The following is a 21,268-nucleotide window of genomic DNA, read 5'->3' as shown; positions in this document are numbered from 1 at the left end:
CGCCGCCACCCTTTTAAGGACACTTTTCTCTTCACCCTACACAAGCAAGAAGCAGTGTGACCGAACAGCTGCCGTAGGATTTGACAGATGCAGCCAGTATTGCTGTAGCAGAGCGAGATAGTGTTACAGAAACACCAAGTGTTCCCATCACGTACGGCCTCGTCGCCAACGCTCCGCTCCGGCTCTCCTTCTCTCACCATACGGAGGCTCCAGCAGGTTTGCGGTGCCCACAGGACTCTCATTTTGCCACAAATCTGTTCCTTAACGATTAAATCTCAACAGTGAAAAGACCCTCCCCCTGCCAAATATCAAAATATTAATTTTTGATGGAAAATGTTTACATTTAGCCATTAGAAAAAAGCCACGATAGCCCCACGCGCACACACAACTAAGCACCGCGCTCGTGTCCAGCCAACAGCCCACAACCCTCTCAAAGAGCCAGGGCAGGGGCTCGCTGATCGTTGCGTGGGACAGCAAGGACAAAGGCGCGTCCTCTTCTCAAAAGCACAATCCGCTCACAGTTCTCTTCAGAACAAGAAACGAGGAAACAAACCACCTGGCAGCAGCAGCAGCAAACTGCGGGGGCGGCGGGAGGGAAGAGGAGGAAGGAGACTCAGATGTGACCGTCAGCACAGGCCTACCCGCCAAACGCACATGGCAAGCTTTAACAACAATTGTTTCATGAACTAATTTGCAAATAAAATGCAGATCTATAATCACTGGCAATTGCCAAGATTCTGTTCACCAAGCAAAAACAGGGCACGTACTTCGGGAAGCACTTGCTGGTGCCGCTCGGCTCCCTCCTGCCGCCGCTCTCCCACTGTCCCGCCTGGCTCCTCACACCGAGCCGCCTGTCGTCCCACCGCGACTGTCCCACCGCGCCCCGGGAGGACAAGAGCGCGGCCTCCTGCTAGGGAGAGTCCGTGCGGAATGCCGCTCCTTGGGCAGCGCTCTGTCGTCCCAAACACGGACCTTTGACGTACAAAACCAGGGGGCTGGAGAGAACGAAGGCTCCTTTCTTGGCTGAATTCTGAGGTGACTGAATTACAGGGCACTTGACCATGGATGGGAGGGGGGAAGGTCAGGGGATTGCCAGGGGAAAATCCTTGGGAGAAGGAAGACACTGGAGGAGGAGACGACAAAGGATTTGTGTGCGCGTGTTATCACTAGATGGGAAATCAACACTGGACGGAGGCAAACTGTTCACAGTAACACACAAACACCCGTCACACACACACACACACACACCTGTGACACACACACCCACACACCTCCGCGCCCTCGCCTGCTCCAGCGCAGATGCCGTCGGTGACTCCGTGCCCTCTGCCGACCAGGGCGCGCAGCACCGCAGCCATTCTCGCTGCAGCGGATCCTGGGATCTCCGCTTCCCGGGAAGGGCTCGGGGCCAGCCTGGCCGCTCAAGCTCTGGTTTACCCACCTGCGTTGTGCCGGCTCGGGTCTCTTTTCAGAGAGTTTTATTTCAGGGGAGTTAATTATTTTTACCTGAAATTAAAGCAGAATTACGTTGCCCCCAGGCAGGTTCCAAGCCGAAGCGCGGATCCTTGCAGCAGCTGTGTCGCTCCTCGCCCGCCTGGAGGCTGCAGGGGCTCCTGTTTATTGCAGTTCATCTCAGCATATTTAGGACTATATTTTGAGGAGTACGGCTATCCATGTCCTTTCCCCCAAAACAAGAAGGACAACTTCCACGTGTATATGCAATAAAACTGTATTTTTGTGTGGTTTTGCCTTTTTTTTTTTTTTTTTAATACAGACATTTGTACACTTTCTTACAAAACTGCAGGTAACTACAACTTTTCTTAAATCATTTTTGGTCGGCAAGTACTGTAAAATCTTTGTGTGCAATTATCATGTATTTACAGGGCCTCATGTTAGTGATTTTCAATGATTATTACAATAATGTCAACACACTCTCAACATAAGACATGGCTTAAGATAAATATATTAGTAAATAAATATTCTGAGAACATATTTCCATAAATGAAATGTGCTGCTATACATATACAGAATATATACAAGATGTTTTCTAGCTTTTAAAACATTTTAAAAAATGGTAATGAAGGAGAAAGAGCCCTTTGACCATATTACAAATCTTTACAGCAAATTTTATACAAAACAATTTTAAGTGCTATAAGATAATTTTAATTAAAAACATTTTAAATAGTGCCTCGTGAGCCAAACACAACGACAACTGTTCGTGTAAGTAGTAGAAAGGCATTTTGTTATAAAAACCCATCTCTGGCGGCCTGTACGTCTGCAGGGACACACGGGCAGCAGGGAATGAACTGAGTGTTGGGTGTAAAAGCACAGACAGAACCCCGGCGCAGGGCGCCCGTGCTAAGGCCTGCGGAGACGCTTGCGCTGGCCGAGGTTTCCACACGTGAAGGAGACCAGCACACCCAGGAACACCATGAGCCGGAATATTCGGATTTCTTTTTTATAACCACATTTCCCCACAACACGCTGCGTAGTTGGAGAGTACAACGCGCCTTCGGGGGCCTTAGCCAGTGCCTCGCACGCCACCGAGCAGAAACGCGCACGGCCGCGTCCCACAGCTTCTACAACCCAGTTCTTTTAAGCGGAGGAAGGAGAAAGGTAAGACTTAAAAAAACCAACCACACAAAAACCCCAAACCTTTAGAGTTTACTCTCCCAACACATACCACTTACTTCAGTTATTCAGAGAACGAATAAGTTTTCAATAAGCTTTATACACAGATAATGTGTTTACTGGTATTTTTCTTTCAGTCTTATACCCAGACAGTGCCTTGTATTAATTCTCTGAACAGCTGGATTTTGGTGTTTGTTCATGTAAAGATTTAATGTGAATTCCTTTAAATAGAATTATTTTTTCCTAACTTATTGAGCACAGAAAGTAAAAGTACACAGGTGAGTGTATTTGTTATTTCTTAGATGTTTGCTTCTTTTACAATATTTCATTTGGGACTATAAAGCAAACACATTAACTTTGCTGGTTCTCACGACGAGCCCAGTGCTGTCACGGACATTACTTTGGCAGGAAACGTAACATGAAGCGTGCATCTCTCTCTCACGTCTTTTAAGTATCTCCAAAGTGTACCCAACTTCGGACGAATCTTTTCAGAAGACTGGCACTGCGGGCATTAAATAATTACTTTCCCTTTAGGAGAATTCCTGCTGTGAATACACCAGGCAGGATGACACTGTGTCCTCAGGCACATGCAGCATGACAGGCAATTTAACCCATGCTATGGTAGCCTCTTACTCAGAAGCCGCTGTTTCCACAGGAAACAATTGCTATCAGAAGTGACGACATGTATTATCTCATGATAACAAACATCCCCACTAGTACAAGAACAAGAACAAAAGTATGTGCCCAGGCTAACGGGGTACAGAAAGCACTCTGTACACAAGACAAAAATGAAGCACAACTGGCTGGGCCCAAGAAACCTTTAAAAGAGATTGATCTAAGGAAGCTACATCAACCACAGCAAAGAAAACAATGATTAAACCAAGTCCCTCTCTTTCCCACAAGCACAAAAGGTGACAAGCGCTGCTTCCCTCAGGCACGCCTGCAGTCCGTAAGGAAACAAGACACCTTCTGACCAGTTTCCAAAACCAGCCAGCCAAGCTGCAAGCACCCTGCAAGCTCTGCTTTCCTGCATACGCCAGCATTCCTCACAGCCCGAACAGGGGCTACAGGTGCCTGAAAAACTTCCTGTGGAAGGCAAGGTTTGTTACCTACAAAGGTATTACCCTTTCGAAGCACTTTCTTCTAGCATCTCCTTGAGGGAGGGGTGACCAGCGTTCTTCACCGGTCAGAAGATACAATGAGGTCCACGGTTTGGCAGGAAGCGGGGAGGAGAACATTCTGAGCTACCAGTTTTCCCATCCCCACTCTGTTAAAACTAATCACGATGGCAGGAGACCCTTCCTGGCCAAATCATCAGAGCAGCACGACAGGGGGAGGAGGGGACAGGAGAAAGGAGACAGTCCAATGCTTCACCTCCCTCAGAATCACTCATATAGCTTGCTGGCTACTAGGATTTGGTACTAGGGCTAGTCGGTATCTGAGCACCCGTTCAGCAGCTGTATCCCTCTGGACTACTATATTTCAAGGTGCTATCTGGTTTCTAAGGCAGGTGTAGCCCTGAGCTTATTGAAGGCTGGACTCCTTTAAGTAGGAGACAACAGCATCTACACATAGCCTGGCTTATTTAACACACCGTGTTACCTCTCAGCGAGAGCTGACACGGCCACTTCTAAAAAGAAAATATAAATAACACTTTGTCATTAATATAGAAATGGCACTAGAGCTCAGAAATGCTCCACACCATGTCCCACATGGGCTTTGCACACAAATGGAGGCCTGAAGGCTTCAGGCAAGAGGGAGAAAGGAGACAATCAAGCTGATGTGGACACAGAGGAAGAGGAAGTGGGGGAGGGACTTCTCCACATTACCACTTTTGTGTGTTTGTCAAAGCTTAAAAAAAAATTAAGTCCATGAGAATTTGGAGTCTCTGATAAGCTCCGCTTCTCCATCCGGGATCATCTGGACAGGTCTAGTCACCGATTTGGCTTCTCTCCAAGGGATGAGATCCAGCACCTGAAGGATAAAGAAAACTAAGGAACATTGCATCTAGAATATTGATTGCTTCCAGTTTTGAGGCCCCCAGAACAAGACAATGACTGACTGGAGTGAGTTCAGCGGAGAGCCAAGATGCTCAGAGGGCTGGAGCACTCGCCCCGTGAGAAGAGGCTGAGGGACTGGGACTTGTTCAGCCTGCAGAAGACACGGCTTCAGGGGTTCCCCAGCAGCTTCGCAACACCTACATGGAGGTTGTCACAACAATGGAGCCAGCATCTCCACAGTGATGCCTTGTGGACAAGAGGTAAGGAGCTTGAGTTGAACCAGGAGATGTTCAGACTGGAAATAAGGAAAATCTTTTCCCCATGCTGGCAGTCAGGCAGGGAAACCAGGGCTCCCAGAGAGGGAAGGCACTCTACGTCCCTGGACATTGCCACCGCCTGACTGGAGAAACTTGGTCTAAGCTGACAAACTGAATAGCTTGGTCTGATCTCAGAGCTAAGGCTGGACTAGATGATGGCCTGAGGTCCCTTCCACCTCGGGTACCCTATGATTCTACAAACACCCTTAAAAACAGCGCTGGCAAGGCAGGTAAGGAATACCGCCTTCATTCTGCAAGTGGTCCTTTTTCCCCCCTTGTGTATGTCCACAGCAGGGACTTTCCCACATATTCTTCTACAGTAATTCCAAGGTTTTCACTCGTTCTTCTTTTGTCCTTCAGCTGGTCTGTCCCCTCCCGGCACTCTGGCCTTGCCTACTTAGGCAGCTCACCCACCGCAGTCCCTGGCTGTGGGAGCTCTAACAGGGGCGTGGTACTAGAAGTCGCTTTTTCTCCTCCCCACAAATGATAGGAACGAAAGCTCTCACAGGGCTGGATGGTAAACTATCATTTTCTATTCCCCTATGATCAAATCAGCATAGGTAACAAGAGAGTAACACTTCTGGGTGAAGGATTAGTCAATAACCTGCTCTTACGCAAAGGATGGCAGTAACCTTTATGGCTGCAGGTACTCAGGAAGCTGGCAGCATTTCATATGCTAGGACAGAAAGGTAGCGAGTAACCAAAAAAAGTCCACGTATTACCTGTGGCCTTTGTGGTCGTCACCAGCTTCTGGGAGTTCAGAGTGGGACTGGGAAAGAGCATTCTGGCTTCCTCCTCCTGCGAGTAGTTCTGCCGCAGGAATGATGTTGCCTCGTAGCACACTTCCCTCTCCTCCTGTACCTCTCCCATACCTTGGCAGTGCAGGTAAGTATCCAGCTCAGGTGTTCCATCCCAGGAACTACAGCCTCCTGTGTGGGTCCCTTGGCACTCTGTAGGTAGGATCAGCTCACAGTCTCTGTCTTCAGGAATTATGGGAATGCGTTGACCCAGATCACATACACCCTTACAGCAGCTTGGCAAGGTGTCATCAGGAAGCGTGTACTGCACATTCACTGCATAGTCTTCTGTATAGCAGCCACCACCTCCACTGCCACTGTTACTACTACAGGCTACCTGCTTCTCTTCATAGAAGCAGCAGGGCAACCCCTCGTATTTTACCCCATCTGTCCTATGCAAGTGGTCTGAGTTAATACTGTACAAGCCCGGGGTGTTCCCTGACTGTGGTTCTATTCCTGGGCCACACGTCCCCCACAGCGGAGAGCTAAGGAAGAGTGCACTACAGTCAGCGGTCCCATTGCTGGGCTCCAGGGCAGAGTGCTGGAGCTCAAAGCAGCACGCGCATGCTTGCTCCATAAGTGGCCCTGCTATCTCTGGATTCTTCCAGTTCCTTTTAACATCCAAGGCAGCACCAGGAGTGGCCTCATGTCCTCCCTCTGAGGTAGTGCCATTTGGATCCCTGTGCTCTAGTGAGGAATTACTGCTATAGTTCATATCCATGCTGCAATTAGACAGTTGGTCCCCTGAGGAAGAAGCTGGCACAGGCCGGCAGTCAGCACCCACCAGACTGTGACCATGAGCTGGAAGCTCGTCTTGGTGGGGGCCCTCCAAGAGAACAATTGCACTCCTGTTTGCACCACCAACCTCACCCACTCGGCAAGGGCTCTTACTGCGGTAAACATATGGGTCATAGTCACTGCTCAAAGAGCTGCGAAAGGTGGAGCAGCTCCCATAAACCCCTTGGTTGCTGACCTCAGTGCAGTCAACCATGGAATCGCTCGAGGAGCAGTGGCACTGACCAGAACTGCTGCTGCTGCTGTCACTCCCAGGGCAGTCAGCCAAATATCCACTGCACACTGAACGATGACCGTGATAGCAGCTAAAGCTGGAGGTACTGCCACTCTCCAAGCGGGATGAGGGCACTACGTGTACCACAGGAGGGAAAAGCATGCTGCTACCAGGCTGAAAGGCACGGGAAGGACCCTTTGAGGAAATGCCAGCTGGAGGCTGTCCATCTTGCTCAGGGTAACTAAGGCCTTGGAAGTAGTAGTGCTGATACATGGTCTCGTATTGGGAAAAGCACGCTGCTTTGGAGAAGTTGCGTCCACCGAACTTGGGTCTTCGGAAGTTGTGAGCTGGAGAGTAAGCCCTATGTTCCAGGCTACAGTGATGCGTGTTTAAAGCATGGTCCAAATGAATAGGCTGATAACTTCGGATATAGGCTGGGGACTGGGCTTGGTAGAGGCTCTGTTCACCACGTCGCTCAACTGTAAGGACTGTGATAGGGTTTCCATGAGGGTCCATGCTTGTCCGAGTGGGATATGCTGTTATCTGGTTTGCTCTGTGCACTCGGCCTGGGTAATGGACAGGCAGAATCACCCTCTGCTGCCGGCTGCGTGCTGGGTTGATGGATTCCAGACAGACTGGGCCTGCGTTCCCCTTCTTCTGTTCTGAATAAGAGAAACAAGAGTGGAGAAGTAGAAGCAGGAAGGAATGAAAAAGGAATACACTTTATGCAAGAAAGAAGGATATTTTGTTCTGAATTTAGTTACATTACACACATGTTGTGGTTTAACCCAGAGGGCAGCTACACACCACACAGCCATTCCCTCACTGACTCCCCCGGTGGGATGAGCGGAGAGAATCGGAAGAAGAAGGTAAAACTCGTGGGCTGAGATAAAGACAGTTTAATAGGACAGAAAAGGGAGGGATAATAATAGTGACAGAAGAATATATAAAACAAGTGATGCATAACGCGCTTGCTCACCACCCACTGACCAATGTCCAGTCAGTCCCCGAGCAGCAGCCACTGCCCCCTAGTCGACTCCCCCCAGGCTTTGTTTGGCGTGACGTTATATGGTATGGAATATCCCTTTGGCCAGCTGGGGACAGCTGTCCTGGCTGTGTCCCCCCAGCTTCTTGTGCACCCCCCACCCATCGCTGGCAGGGCACCACGAGAAGCTGAAAAGTCCTTGACTTAGTGTAAGCCCCACTCAGCAACAACTACAACATCAGTGTGTTATCAACATTATTCTCATCCGAAATCCAAAATGCAGCACTATACCAGCTACTAGGAAGAAAATTAACTCTCTCCCTGCCAAAACCAGGACAGCATACAACATGGTTTTAAAAAAGAAGCACCAACTTTTTACATAGAAGGAAAAAATAATGTAACAAATAAAATAAGTCAAGAGCATCTGCCTGGAAGCCTTTGAAACACTCGATTGTATTTGCTTAAAAATGAAAAGAAGATATTTCAGATACTGTTCTCATATACACAAAACCTTCTGCTTACACAGCATTTCTGGTCTTGCAGGTCAACAGGGAGGCTGGCAGTCATTGCTTGAGTTTTCACTTTATACATTATGTTACATAAATACGTAGTTAATTGAAAACTTTTTCGAGACAGAGGAAAAGGAAGGGGGAGAGGGCAAGTAAGGGAAACCACATTCCAAGTTACACCACCACAGAAAACCAGAAAACAATACATTGTCTTTTCTTTATAATTGCCAAGAGAAAACATACCCATCTATTCCATCTATTTGTCCTCCTTGGATCCAGAAGCTGACCAGCGCTGCCCTCTGCTGGGCATCGCACCCGGAACGAGGGAAAACTAGAAATCTGACCTGTTACTCCAGGGCACGCAGTCATTTTCCAAGAACTTAGTCCTAACTGCTATTTCTAGGGTTGCGTTAGAATAAAGACTATGGGCTCTATGGAGATTTACAAATCGGCACTATTTCTGTTTCATCTTGTAAGCTGTTAAGTCCGAAACAGATGACACAAGAGATACTGCAGCACTTACCTATGATATTATGGCGGCAGTGAGGGCAGGTATGATGCTGCAGTAGCCAAGGATCCACACATTTCTTGTGAAATCGGTGAGTGCAGGGAATGACACGCAGTTCCTACAGGAACAGATGAAGGAACATGAAAAAGCACTCCTTCCCAACCAGTGAATTTTTCACAGCTTATTCCTAGTTTTTTCAGCCTACTATGTAGATCAATTCTTAGTTTCAAAACGATAAGGCAAAAATGCCATCTGTTCCAACACAGCCAAAAGCACAACAGCTAGTGATCAGCTGTCACTAAAAGACCAGTCTGCAGACGTTAGAACTCCATGCAGATATACCACAAGTCTTTAGGACACCCTTTGCTTTGTGTCCCCATGACTGAACACCTTGAAGGAGCCCATCATGAAAGTTTTCCTTAATGTATTAAATGAGCATTTAAAAAAAAAAAAAAATCAACAGAGTACATTTAATGATGCATCTTGCTTACAACTACTAGCCATAGAAAACACTAGGGGAAAAGCAAAACCAACACAGCATATATGGTGGTATTTTTTCTCTTGAGCAGCACTCTCATCCTCAGCTATCATCTGTTTACAGGATTTCCTGAGCCTGCTCCATATATACCAGTTCAGAAAGCTGCAACAGATCTTTCTTCCAAGTACTGCTCAAGTCTCCCCACGAGCTCAGGTTTTGAATTTGTAGCATGCTTTGGCAAGAAGTCCACAAGGCTACTACCTGCTGGTGGAGAAACACCACATTTTGATTCAGATTGAGTCCTAGAAGATTCATTTAATGGCACCCAATCTTGTATTGGGAAAAAAAAAAAATAGCATCTGATTCCTGTTCATGCTCTCCATTCATGATTTTGTACTCCCTCCGCCCCCAAGTAATCTAGGTCTAAACAGTCCTAGCCCACTCAGTTTTGGTTTTTTTTTAATGGAAACCAAATCTTTGATCACTTTGTGACTGCCCTTTTCTGAAGCACCTCCATTTCCAACATACCTTTTGTGAAATAAGATCAGAAGTGCACACAGTACTCAACATGAGAGTGTGACTGAACTTACACAGTGGTGTAATTGTTTTCTGTTCAGTTCTCTAGACTTCCCCTTCTCGCTTCTAATATCCGATTTGCCTTTTTGACTGCCACAAAGCACCGACCTGCTTTCACAACGCTATCTGAAACAGCTTCAATACCTTGCTCCTGAACAGTAATGCTCACCTCACAACTAATACGCATGAAGCTCTTCCCTATATATATATATATATCACTTCCTGCTGAAGTTCATGCATGAATTTCCTGTCCGGTTAGTTTTGTACAGCCCTTCTCAAGTTCTTGTTTGCCTTCATCCTTGCTACTCTGAACAATTTTGCATCAGCTAACTTCATTAACTTTCTGTTTGTAGCTTGTAGCACTCAAATACTGAAGCTGCTATTTTCTACTGTCTTAAAAATGATGAATCTTTTATGATTAATTTCCAAATAAAATGTCCTCAGATAATTTTTTTAATGGAACTTTAAAGCTGTGATTATTGACTGCCTCTGTTCTAAGGAGCCTATTTTCTAATTCATCCTTTTATTGCTTCCTCCAGGCAGAACTGTGTCACAGAAGACAAGCACTGACATCAATGCAGCAATGGTAACCGAGCAGTCAAAAAATGGTTCCTGAACCTTTTGGCATCTCCTCCTCTGATTTTCCAGCAATGCTGTGTACCTGACATTTTAAAGACAAAGTGTCATCAAAGCCTGAGAATCAAAACACGAAATGTATCCCTTATGTGCCACAAAGCTTACATTCATCATCACCTCAGCACACAATTTGTTAAAAATATCCAGAGAACTAAACGCTGAGCTAACCCTGACTTCTTTTACAAGTTCTTCCTCAGAAAAGCAACCTGATGGAGGTAGGAACTTGCAGAATGAGATCCCTCACCTCTCACTTTGTAGTACGGGGAAAAGCCCTTGAGATTTCGTTGGGAGGTACAGAATGCCGCTGAGGTTGAGTTGGCTACTCAATGCAATCAGCCTGGCATATGGCACAGCTTCCGTACACAATGCCAGCCACGTATCACAGTGCTACATAAACCAGCTACATTCTCAGCCCATGCTGAAGAAACCATTTAGCTTTTACCTCCCCATCAATGTACTTCTCCAAGCAGATGGCACAGTCAGAGGTGGAGCTGCTACTGAGTGTGTCCAGTGCTCCACAGCTACCTTCCCGGTGGCCCTTACTTTTGGACTTAAACTTCCTGGTCTCCATTTTTTCCAGTGCTTGCACTGCAAGCCTGTTCATGGAATTCTACAACAGAAGAAAGGAAAAAAAAAGGCAATGCTGCTGCAATAAGGGACTATAGTGTAGTAGCAGAGAAACACCACCATATCAAATTAACTTTTCTTACCAAATCACATCAGGCCCAGATTAACATACAATTTCATAAATTAGGCAGAGAGAGGGCTAATAAAAATTTAGATCAGAAGCCTCATGAAAAGAACGTATGCCACGTGCAGTAGTGAGGATGACAAGCTACTTTGACTTGAGGAAGGGTGAAGGTGCTGACAGTTGGGATACACTGCAACTGCTCAATCAATAGGCAGCAACTATTCGAGGCAACATATAAGACCTGGTCAGGAACGTTTCTGAACTGTCAATATTGACTGTAATGCCCCATCATGCTGTTACCACCATATCAGCAGAAGCAATACTTCAGAGAGGGATTAAAATGCAATGTTACTAAGTTAGCTGTATCATTTCCCCTTCCCCCCAAATTTAATAGTTGAAGTTTAAGACGACAGTGGGTTGTTTTCATTTTCCTGTAGAATTTATCCTCCTCCTTTTTAACACCATTTTTTAACACTGCTGTTGGCCCATAACATCATTGGATTCCTACTCAGTATGTCCAAAGCAAGAGTCCCAGACACCTACAGTGCTTTGCATTCCTTTTACGTGTAAACTTGACAGTTTACAACTACAAAGTTCAGAGTCCATTAGCTTCCATTTCCTTTCCCTTTCATGTCTGCTAGGACAAACTCAAAGTACGTCACATCCAGAACTTCTCCTAACCAAACTTTTTACCTTGCAAACCTCTCCTATTAAGAATCAATAGACGTTATTCTATTGAAAAGAGCTGCAATTTATTTTCAATCTTGATATTCTCTCCACAATACAGCAACAAAAGCTTGGACTTCTTTAGAAGTACACCAGTGTTACTGATAATCAACATGTGCCTTCCCGACAATTAAATGGACTGCTTCTGTACTCTCTTCATTTCAGGATTTAATGGAATGAACATCACGTAGGTCAACATAGATCTCCTTTAAAGACATTTACAAATTTTTCCAAAGGCCTACATCCATGGATAAAACCCTTTCCAGAAAGATGGCTATTCTAAGTCAGTGTCTGGCAGTTCCAAAAGTGGCAAGCAAGTTCTAGGACAAAGTAAAAAAAGCTGACATTCAGCATTCAGTGAATATTCCATTACTGCTCTTACCTGACTACGTCGCTGTTTCAGTTTGATCTTGACAAGAAGAATGAGGCAAACAAGAGACACAACCACAAAGAAGGCCAGGAAAATTCCCATATCAAAGTACTCGGTGGGTTGCTTAAAAATTAAAACAAAAATATTATTTTTCCTTTCTTTAGATCATACTCAAATCTATTTCTCCTTTCTGTTCTCTGCTTTCTCAGTGGTCATTGTCAAATGTACACAGTCACAACAGCAAAAGTCAAAGCACACACCGTTTTGTTCATTAACTAGGATTCTTTGAGACGGAACATGGGCTTCATATGTCACTGCAAGTGAATGAAATACAACAAATGCCAGTCAGATTTACAGTGTCTCTGAACTGAGTGAATCACACTAACACAAATTTTCATGATTTATCGGTTTGCTTGTATACTTAGGTGAGTGAAAATCAACATATGAATTTTCAGTGATTTGCCCATTTCTCAAACACACTTCTTAATAGATTTACATAAAAATGCAACAAAACCAAAGTGGTAACTGGGACGTGGATGACCTCTAGCTTTGTTCTTCTTCTGTAATCTACACGTAGACAGCGTTCCAAAAAAACCTCTCAGAAAACTATTTTATATTACAATTACAAATACCAGCTATCAAATAATTAACCCATGTTTAAAATACCACACAGAATTATTAGTTAACATAGGGCAGACTACCTTACAAATCCAAACTACCAGGAGTGTGCAATAATTAAGTTATTTAATTAAGACAAAGGAAAACTTCCATTACATAAATTTTTTAGCCATTCATACATTCAAAAGAATCCTTAGGAAAGACAGCGGATGCCACATTGTGGATTCCATACTTACATCAAGCGTAGCTGCCTGTCCACAGTGCAGTTGCTAAATTTATTTATGTCAACAGAATTTCACATGTATTAATGCTCATGGGGAGCATCAAAACACCTTCACACCCAGTGCAGTCAGCAAGCACTGCATGAAGTAAAAGCAGTGTAATACCTAGATAAGGTTTCTTAAAGTCTCACCCGTGGGGGGCGATGCTGAATCCTTGCTCGTGCCACTTTCTGCTTGTTAACTATGTTCATTAGCTTGACAGCATCAGCGCCCTTCACGTACACCACTGGTCTCTTCAGAGGGTCCTCTGAGCCCTGGTTCAGCTAGAACAAAAAAAATAATCTACTCAAAAGGCACGTTTCAGGAAAACTACCTCTCTGTTGGACAATGGAGAGTAGAGTAAAGGAATATGAATGTGGAACTGATTCAAGCACCGATTGTTCTCTACTAGCCTAGACCTTCACTTAAGTATTCCCCAGAGTCAAATGTGAATTAAGCTTTTGACTTAAGTTGCTCTTTTTTTTCACTGAACAAAACTAAGATTAAGGATAAGCTAATGTTATTTCTGAACAGCAGCTTTAACTTAACCTCATGTGCCAATGCATATATTAATACTGTAATAAGTTAAACCTCATAATGAATAAGAATAAAAATCTGCACATTCTATAAAAATTGGCCTTGCTACATTTTCTGAAGCTTTTGCTATCTCAACTTTATAGTTATTTTATTCACACACAAATTTCTTTGGCTTTCTGAAAAATCTCATGTCAGAGTCCTGTCTTTCAGGCTCTTTGTACCTAGTCAGTTTATTAAAGTCTGTAGTTTCTGATGTTCAACTCAGCAAACTCATTCAAACAGTTGTTTGGGTTCTAGCAGCCACTAGAGCTATTGATTGCAGGATGGCGGCCTCAAAGACTAAAGCATATGAGTAGATAGCTTAATTCACTCTGAAACTTCCTTCCAGGTCCAGCTAAGTTTTTTTGAAAGACGAAATCATAGAATCAGAAATAATGTGGGTGGAAAAGTGCCCCACGAGTCCAACCTCCTGGTCAAGGCAGGGTCAACTATGTCATCAGACCAGGCTGCTCAGGGCTCTATCCAGACAGATGTTGAAAACCTTCAAGTGTGGAGACTGTATAACTTCTCCGGCCAACAAATCCAGAAAAACAATCTGCTAACTATATACCAGAGAGGGGAATAACAAGACAAGAGAATTGTTCTGTTACAAAATGGCATCAACATGATGAATTCATATAGCTCATTCTGACCCATGAGAAAAATCCTAGTAGAGAGGCTGGTTGATGCAAAACAAGCAGGGCACAGACAAGGAGATGGAAATGGTACACGGGAAATAAGGGAGATGACAGGAGTGCGAGCAAGCTGAACAAGAATAGCGTGGTTTAGCCCCAGCCAGCAACTAAGAACCACGTGGCTGCTCGCTCACTCCTCTTCCCGAATGTGGAATGGGGAGGAGAATCAGGAGAAAGAGGTAAAATTCATGGGTTGGGATAAAGGCGGTTTAATAGAACAGCAAAGGAAGAGAAAAATAACAACAATAATACTGATAAAAGAATATACAAAGCAAGTGATACACAACGCAGTCCCTCACCACCTGGAACCCGATGCCTAGCCCCACCACACCCCCAACTCCCCCAGCTATATACTGAGCATAACGTCATATGGTGTGGAATATCCCTTTGGCCAGTTTGGGTCAGCTGTCCTGGCTGTGCCCCCTCCCAGCTTCTTGTGAAAATTAACTCTATCCCAGCCAAAACTAGGACATAGAGATAATCACACTGTTGATATCTACCTGTTGTTTCTGGCTAAAACATGTAGAAATTACCAACTGACTGATCCATCATCCTGTGTACAAAGTACTCCACTTAATCTGTCCAGATGATGGTGACAGATTTCATTGAGACTTTAAAGAAGATTCTTTCTAGTCTTCTTCCTATGTCTTCTGAAGAGCTAAAAACTAGCTGAAGTACTTGAATCAAACCTGGGGATCTTATGTGTCTAGAAGGCTTGCTGGCCTAAGGCCAAATCCAGTAATTGTCCCTATGTTCCCAGATACATATTCTCTCTGAAACTTTCTTGTCTGAGAAAGAATTCACCTGATTCCTCAGTAGCTTTTGCACACTGACTGACCTTTGCTAAACATGATGCTCTGGGTGCTGCTACTCCTCTTCAAACTATTCAAAAGTAAAACTAAGAAACAAATCAGACGTCGCAGAGCATCTCTAAAAATAAGTTTCATTCTTAGTCAACAGCAAAAGACATATCAATGGGAATAAAACCCACAAAATCTGTATGTAAAGCCCTTTCATTTGGTAGCACTTCTGCTACCAAATTGTCCGAGGACAATTCTTCCCCTGCTCAGGCCTGCTTCCTATTTCTGTTCATTGACTGGCAGGAAGGATCACCTTTCATAATACTCCACTCCTCCCTTTCCAAGCACTCTCCTTTAGTTGTTCTATTGCTTAGTCACAAGCATACTTGGGAAAGCTCCCTAAACAGCTGCCCTCAGTGTCTTAGGATACTTCCATTTGAATGAAATATACTCCAGATTAACTCACGTCAGCTTTTCCTCCGTTGTTATCTATCTGTCATTGTTTTCCACAATTCTATTGTGAGTGCCAAAATGGTATTTATTTTAGACACAAATTAATCAGTATCCCCTGATGTCAAGGGTTCTGAAGACTTTGGCTGAGAATCAAAATGCATGAAAAACAAGCGTTCAGAGCAGCATGAGAAGGGAGCCAACTGAGTAACTCTTATGTTTGGAGTGTGAAAGCTAGGGCTAGTCATTCCTCTCCCGTTCGGGAGTGCTTGCATAGGCTGCTGCCCTGTCCTTTAACAGAGCCTACTTTGTCAGCTACTAACCTCCTTTCACGTTATTGCTACACCCAAAATATCCCATCGTCCACTAGACTAGTTTCCCAGCTATTGGGGACAGTTGCACCCAGTTTATTATCAAGAATCAAGGAAGGATAGCTGTTGCTGGTAAAGAAAAGAGCAAGAGGCAGTAACTCTGCTTTGCAAGTTCAGAGCAGGATGACTGATGTAATACAGAGAAAAAATGGGAAAAAGATCACATTTTTGTGCAGATAGTTTTTCCGTGTATAAAAGGGAAAAAAATATCCCTGAGAATGTTTGCAAGATCAAGGCTGTAGCCTTGATGCACATGCAGAGCACAGTTCTCAAAGCATCCATTGCACAGGGTCTGCATTCCTTTGTCCAACAGATGCTCATTTCAGAATTAAAGCCAGCTTTTTTAACATCAACATTGATGGTCTCTCTTTTCCCCAAGAAATTCAGGCTGCACTTAAAACATTCAGCTTCACTTGTTTCTGCTGTAGCAGAAATACCAGTTTTGTTTCAAGACAAAACAAAACTAAACCAACTACAGACTATTTCTGTGCTTGTTATGTTTCTTCTCTCTACTCAAATAATTCAGAATTGGGTGGAAGGATCTTGTCAAAGCATTTCACAGAGCTACTACCTCACCCACTTCAAATGAAAAGATGGAAGTTGTACCGAGACCCCTAAAAAAGAAAAACCCTGCTTGTCCACAAAATATGTAGGCCAGAAATCATCAGCTGTAAACAACAAAGAAATTTTTGTAAGTTTTTGTCATGGTTTAACCCCAGCCAGCAACTGAGCACCACACAGCCGCTTGCTCACTCCCCCCCTGCCTAGTGGGATGGGGGAGAATAAAAGTGAGAAAACTCGTGGGTTGAGATAAGAAGAGTTTAGTAATTGAAATTAGGAAAAAAAAAAACAACCAACAAACAAACAAAAAACACAACAGCAAATTTTAATGAAAAGGAAAATAACAAAGAGAGAAATAAAACGCAAGAAAAGGCAAGTAATGCAAATGAAAAAGAACTGCTCACCACAACTGAGCAATGCCCAGTCAGTCCCTGAGCAGCGCCCCCAGCCAGCTTTTCCCCCGGGTTTATATGCTGAGCATGACATGGTATGGTATGGAATATCCCTTTGGCCAGTTGGGGACAGCTGTTCTGGCTGTGTCCCCCCAGCTTCTTGTGCACCCCCTGCCCGTCACTGGCAGGGCACTACGAGAAGCTGAGAAGTCCTTGACTTAGTGTAAGCCCCACTCAGCAACAACTAAAACACCAGTATGTTACCAACATTATCCTCAGTCTAAATCCAAGATACGACACTACATCAGCTACTAGGAAGAAAATTAACTCTCATCCCTGCCAAAACCAGGACAGTTTTGTAAGAATCTTGTTTAGAGTCAGATTTGAAAGCCATTTTGCAACCTCAGAAATAGCAGCCACTCAACAATACTATTGATCATAAGCTGGGTAGGGCCAAACAGCCTGTGTTTTGTACACAGAGCTGGGCAAAGAAAACCTCCTTGGCTAGATAATGGGCCACAAAAAATTTGCCTCCATCCTTTCTCAAAACCTCAACCCAGCCTTGAATGTTGGATTCTAGCAAAGGCTAGAAGAAAAAAAAATATAACTCCCCAGATTTTTCTCTTTCTACCACATTCTCAGCACCTCCACTGCTTCTTGCTTGCCAGAAGATAAGCAGGAAAACCACAGCACCACATTACCCAGGGTGAGTAGCTGTACGTCTGAAGAGAGGTGTGCTCTGAGACCTGTATGCTCTCAAGTCTTGCCTCAGCAACTCTAAAAGAACACAACAGAGGCTGTAATAAAACTATGCTCCCTTCTTCATACCTGATCAATGGCATCTGGGTTTTCAGAAACATCAAAGATGACCGCTGTGGCTCCTCGCTGTACTGCTCGTTTTGCCTGCAATAAGAAAGACAGCATCCTCAGTCCCACCCCAAAAGACGACTTCTTACCTCAAAAATTACTCCCTCTCCTCATCTCCAGATAGCAAACTTAACATTTTGTGTTTCTGCATAGTTAAAACAAATGACAAAGTAATTGCAAACACAGGAGTTCCTCAACCAGCATGGAATGTAATTAAACTTCGCTATAGCCTCTACATCTCTCTGCTCCTTCCTTCTCAACCTCCTTCTTCAACAGGCTTTGAAAGGAATTCAAGTGTGATTTAGACCCTCTAAAGACTTTAAATACAAGAAAAGTTTTAATTTAAATTATGTTCTTTTTCTCCATGTTACTTGGAAGCACCGTTAAAAACAATCTTCCCTGTGATTTGGAGTGTAGAGACAAGCTCATAAGTGTAGAAAATAAACGTGGACCGGGTTCTTTACACATTTTCAGTGTCATTCTCACAATCCTTGCAATAAGTGCCTTAGAGAACATTGCTCTTTCTGACCATTAGAGGTCAGAACTGTTACATACAACACTTCTTAACGCAGGTAAGACCAGACCTATTTAAATGCACAGCTTTTCATCAAATATGCAGTCCAAACCTGGAGTTACCAACAGCACAGAGGAGATATTAGAACATATTCAAATCCTCTGGGACAGAGAAAACAGTATTTCAACCACCAAGGCTAAGACAGGGTATTTTTACCAGTTTCTGCCACTGCGCCTCTGCACATTCTGTTCAAATGTTGCTCAATGGCTCCACAAAGCAAACATTCCCAGTAACTTTTCAAAGCTGTTACTGCCTTTATTGGATGCAGAATGCAAGTAACTATTTCTCCAAGCAATGAGAGCCATCACCATCGTAGCACCAAACATGACGACACTGGGTCTTCATAGAGACTAGAGGGCCTGAACTCGATTGAGATATAAAACAAACATATGAAAGTGATTAATTATGAAATATCACTCCATGTTTTCCAATAAGAATGCTGGCCAGTACAGAAACATTAGTTTGAACACCTACAGGTCACTTTCTTTGCTCTATTCTTATATTTTGTTTTCGTTTTAAATCAACCAAGCCCATCAGACAGTGCAGGAGGGAAACCAACTCCCAAATGGGGTCTCTTTCTCAGCTCGGCAGGTATTTGTGCCCTTTGAAGTCAGCACACCTGGCTAATCACTAATAGCTCTTGGGGAAGAAAAGTTAAAAGGAATCTGCTACATGTTCTCCATTGCAGCGGCCCTCAGGTGAAAGCTCATCCAGGTTTCCCTAGAAGGCACCTTTTACAGACATGCAGTGCTGGTAGAACCGTTCAGGCCACTTAGAGTGTTCTTTCAGGACGGTCAGTCAACAAGCAAGGCACTTTGATCTCTAAAGAGATTTTTCAAAGAGATCTTGCAGGTTGGTTCAGGAAAAAAAACCCTTAATTTTGTGAACACACTGAGTGAGGAGCATATAGCACTGCAATTCATTAAGCTTCCACCTCCGAGATGTAATCTGTATTCCTTACTTTGTATTGTAAAATCAGACGTTGAGAAGATAACAGCAAGTGCGGTCACCCCCCCACACACCTTTCTGCAGACCCGCCGAGCTGGCCGGACCGCGGCCTGCCGCCCCCAGCGCTCCGTGCCGGGCCCCGGGGAAGGGAAGGCTCCAGCCCTCCTTCACCGGCGCTTCTCCTCACCCGGGGCCGTTCTACACCCTCACCGTTCTCCTTACACCCCGCCACAGGCCTCACGGGGCTACCTCAGCCCAGCCCGGCCCGGCCCGACCCCCGGCCCTGCCACCCCGCCAAGCGAGGGGTACTTAGCGGCCATTGGGAGAACCAGGAAACGCAGATTTATTTGTTTTGTTTCCTGGCGAGGGTTTTAGCCCCGATCCCAAAGCACGAGGTGATGTGTCGCCCTTGGGAAGCGCACGCCGGTCCCGGAGTCACCGGCCCCGTGCAAGACCCCGGGTGCTAAAGGAGACACAGCAGGAGCTCGGCGGCGGAGGCCGGTTCCGAGGCGACGCGACCTCCCCGGCCCGGCTCCCCGCGGCGGGCCGGCAGCGGCGGAGAGCGGGGAAGGTGGGTGCGGCGGCGGCACAGCCCGCTCCAGCGCGGCCGGGGCTCCGGCTCCGCGGCTTGGCGGCAGCCCCGCCTGACCTTCCAGGTTGGGCTGGCAGCAGATCAGAGAACAGCCGCCAACACACCACAGCCTGCCGCTCCTCGCCCCCTTCCTCCTCCTCCTCCCCCCGCTTCTCCTCCAGCTCGTTTTTAAAACCGCTGCACTTTGTTGAGGAGCAAACGAGTGCGAGCAGGCCGGGGCCTGAGCGCAGAGGCTGCTACTTTCGCCTGGTGTTCACCTCCTTCCCCTCAGCCCAAGATGGCGGCGGGGCCCGCAGCGCACCTGGGGCCGGCGGCCCCACTGCCCGCCTCTGTCGGATAATTGCAGCTAAAACGGCTTTGAAAATATCCTGCCCGCTACTCGGTAATGGGGACAGCTCAAAATAACACGGCCGTGTAAGTCCCCCTTAAAATAATGCCAGTCTGTAATAGGCATGTGACTTGTTCATTTTGGGCTACTCAGCAGTTGAAGACAGCCCTAAATCATTTTACTAAGCAAAGTGGCCAAAATCTGGATCAAAAAATAAAGACGCATGTTGGATGAGGGGCAAGAAAAAAAGAGATTCTACTGGCACATGCTTTACCTTTACAGCAAACAATCGGGCACTTCCTCAATTCTGTTCCCTGCAACTGACAGAAATCAGTGAAGGTGCCAGGCATAGAGCCCTTTCTGCGATTATGTGTCCTCTGTGGTTTAAGACAAATGACTATCACTTACATAGCTGTATTCTTCCTGTTTTGTAAAAAGTAATCAAACAAACAAACAAACCAACCAACCAAACAATGGTAACTCCGCTTCTTGAAATTTACATCATGGAATGGTTTGGGTTGAAGGGACCTTAAAGGCCACCCAGTGCCACCCCCTGCCCTGGGCAGGGACACCTCCCACCACAACAGGTTGCTCCAAGCCCCGTCCAACCTGGCCTTGAACCCCTCCAGGGATGGGGCAGCCACAGCTTCTCTGGGCAACCTGGGCCAGGGGCTCACCGCCCTCACAGCAGAGAATTTCTTCCCGATAACCTAATCTAAATCTCCCCTCTTTCAGTTTACAACTGTTAACCCTCGTCCTATCACTATGATGTAACGATCATATGATCATCATCAAATGATCATACCGCTATCAAATGATCACTCTTTGTTCATAGCGACAACCACCTCCCAGTCCTTGCATCCGGAGTCCGGAAAGCCTGCGCTGCTACAGAGCAACGGACTCAGACCTGCTCACTTTGCACAGCCACTGCAAGCACTGCCACCATCACTTTTCCTTCTTCTGTCAAGTGCTCCCACATCCCAACTGGAGCTCCTGGGAAGTTACA

At 45.4% G+C, this 21,268-nt stretch overlaps 1 protein-coding gene across 1 annotated transcript in view; it reads right to left on the bottom strand.

The window, feature by feature from the left end:
• Positions 1–1,708: 1,708 nt before the first annotated feature.
• The window catches only part of ZNRF3 (zinc and ring finger 3), an 87,349-nt gene continuing 67,789 nt past the window's right edge, over positions 1,709–21,268 (bottom strand). Inside the window, exons 3-9 of the mRNA XM_074606418.1 lie at positions 17,782–17,856; positions 13,261–13,392; positions 12,243–12,353; positions 10,886–11,053; positions 8,769–8,871; positions 5,668–7,413; positions 1,709–4,602 (exon numbers count right to left, since the gene is read on the bottom strand). Of these exons, the coding sequence (XP_074462519.1) occupies positions 4,559–4,602; positions 5,668–7,413; positions 8,769–8,871; positions 10,886–11,053; positions 12,243–12,353; positions 13,261–13,392; positions 17,782–17,856 (2,379 nt within the window). The 3' untranslated portion in view covers positions 1,709–4,558. The remainder of the gene's footprint in view (positions 4,603–5,667; positions 7,414–8,768; positions 8,872–10,885; positions 11,054–12,242; positions 12,354–13,260; positions 13,393–17,781; positions 17,857–21,268) is intronic.

The sequence above is a fragment of the Larus michahellis genome, chromosome 13 (genome assembly GCF_964199755.1).
Source record: "Larus michahellis chromosome 13, bLarMic1.1, whole genome shotgun sequence".
NCBI lineage: Eukaryota > Metazoa > Chordata > Aves > Charadriiformes > Laridae > Larus > Larus michahellis.
The sequence above is the reverse complement of the archived record's forward strand: the minus strand, read 5'-3'. Positions and strand labels throughout refer to the sequence as shown.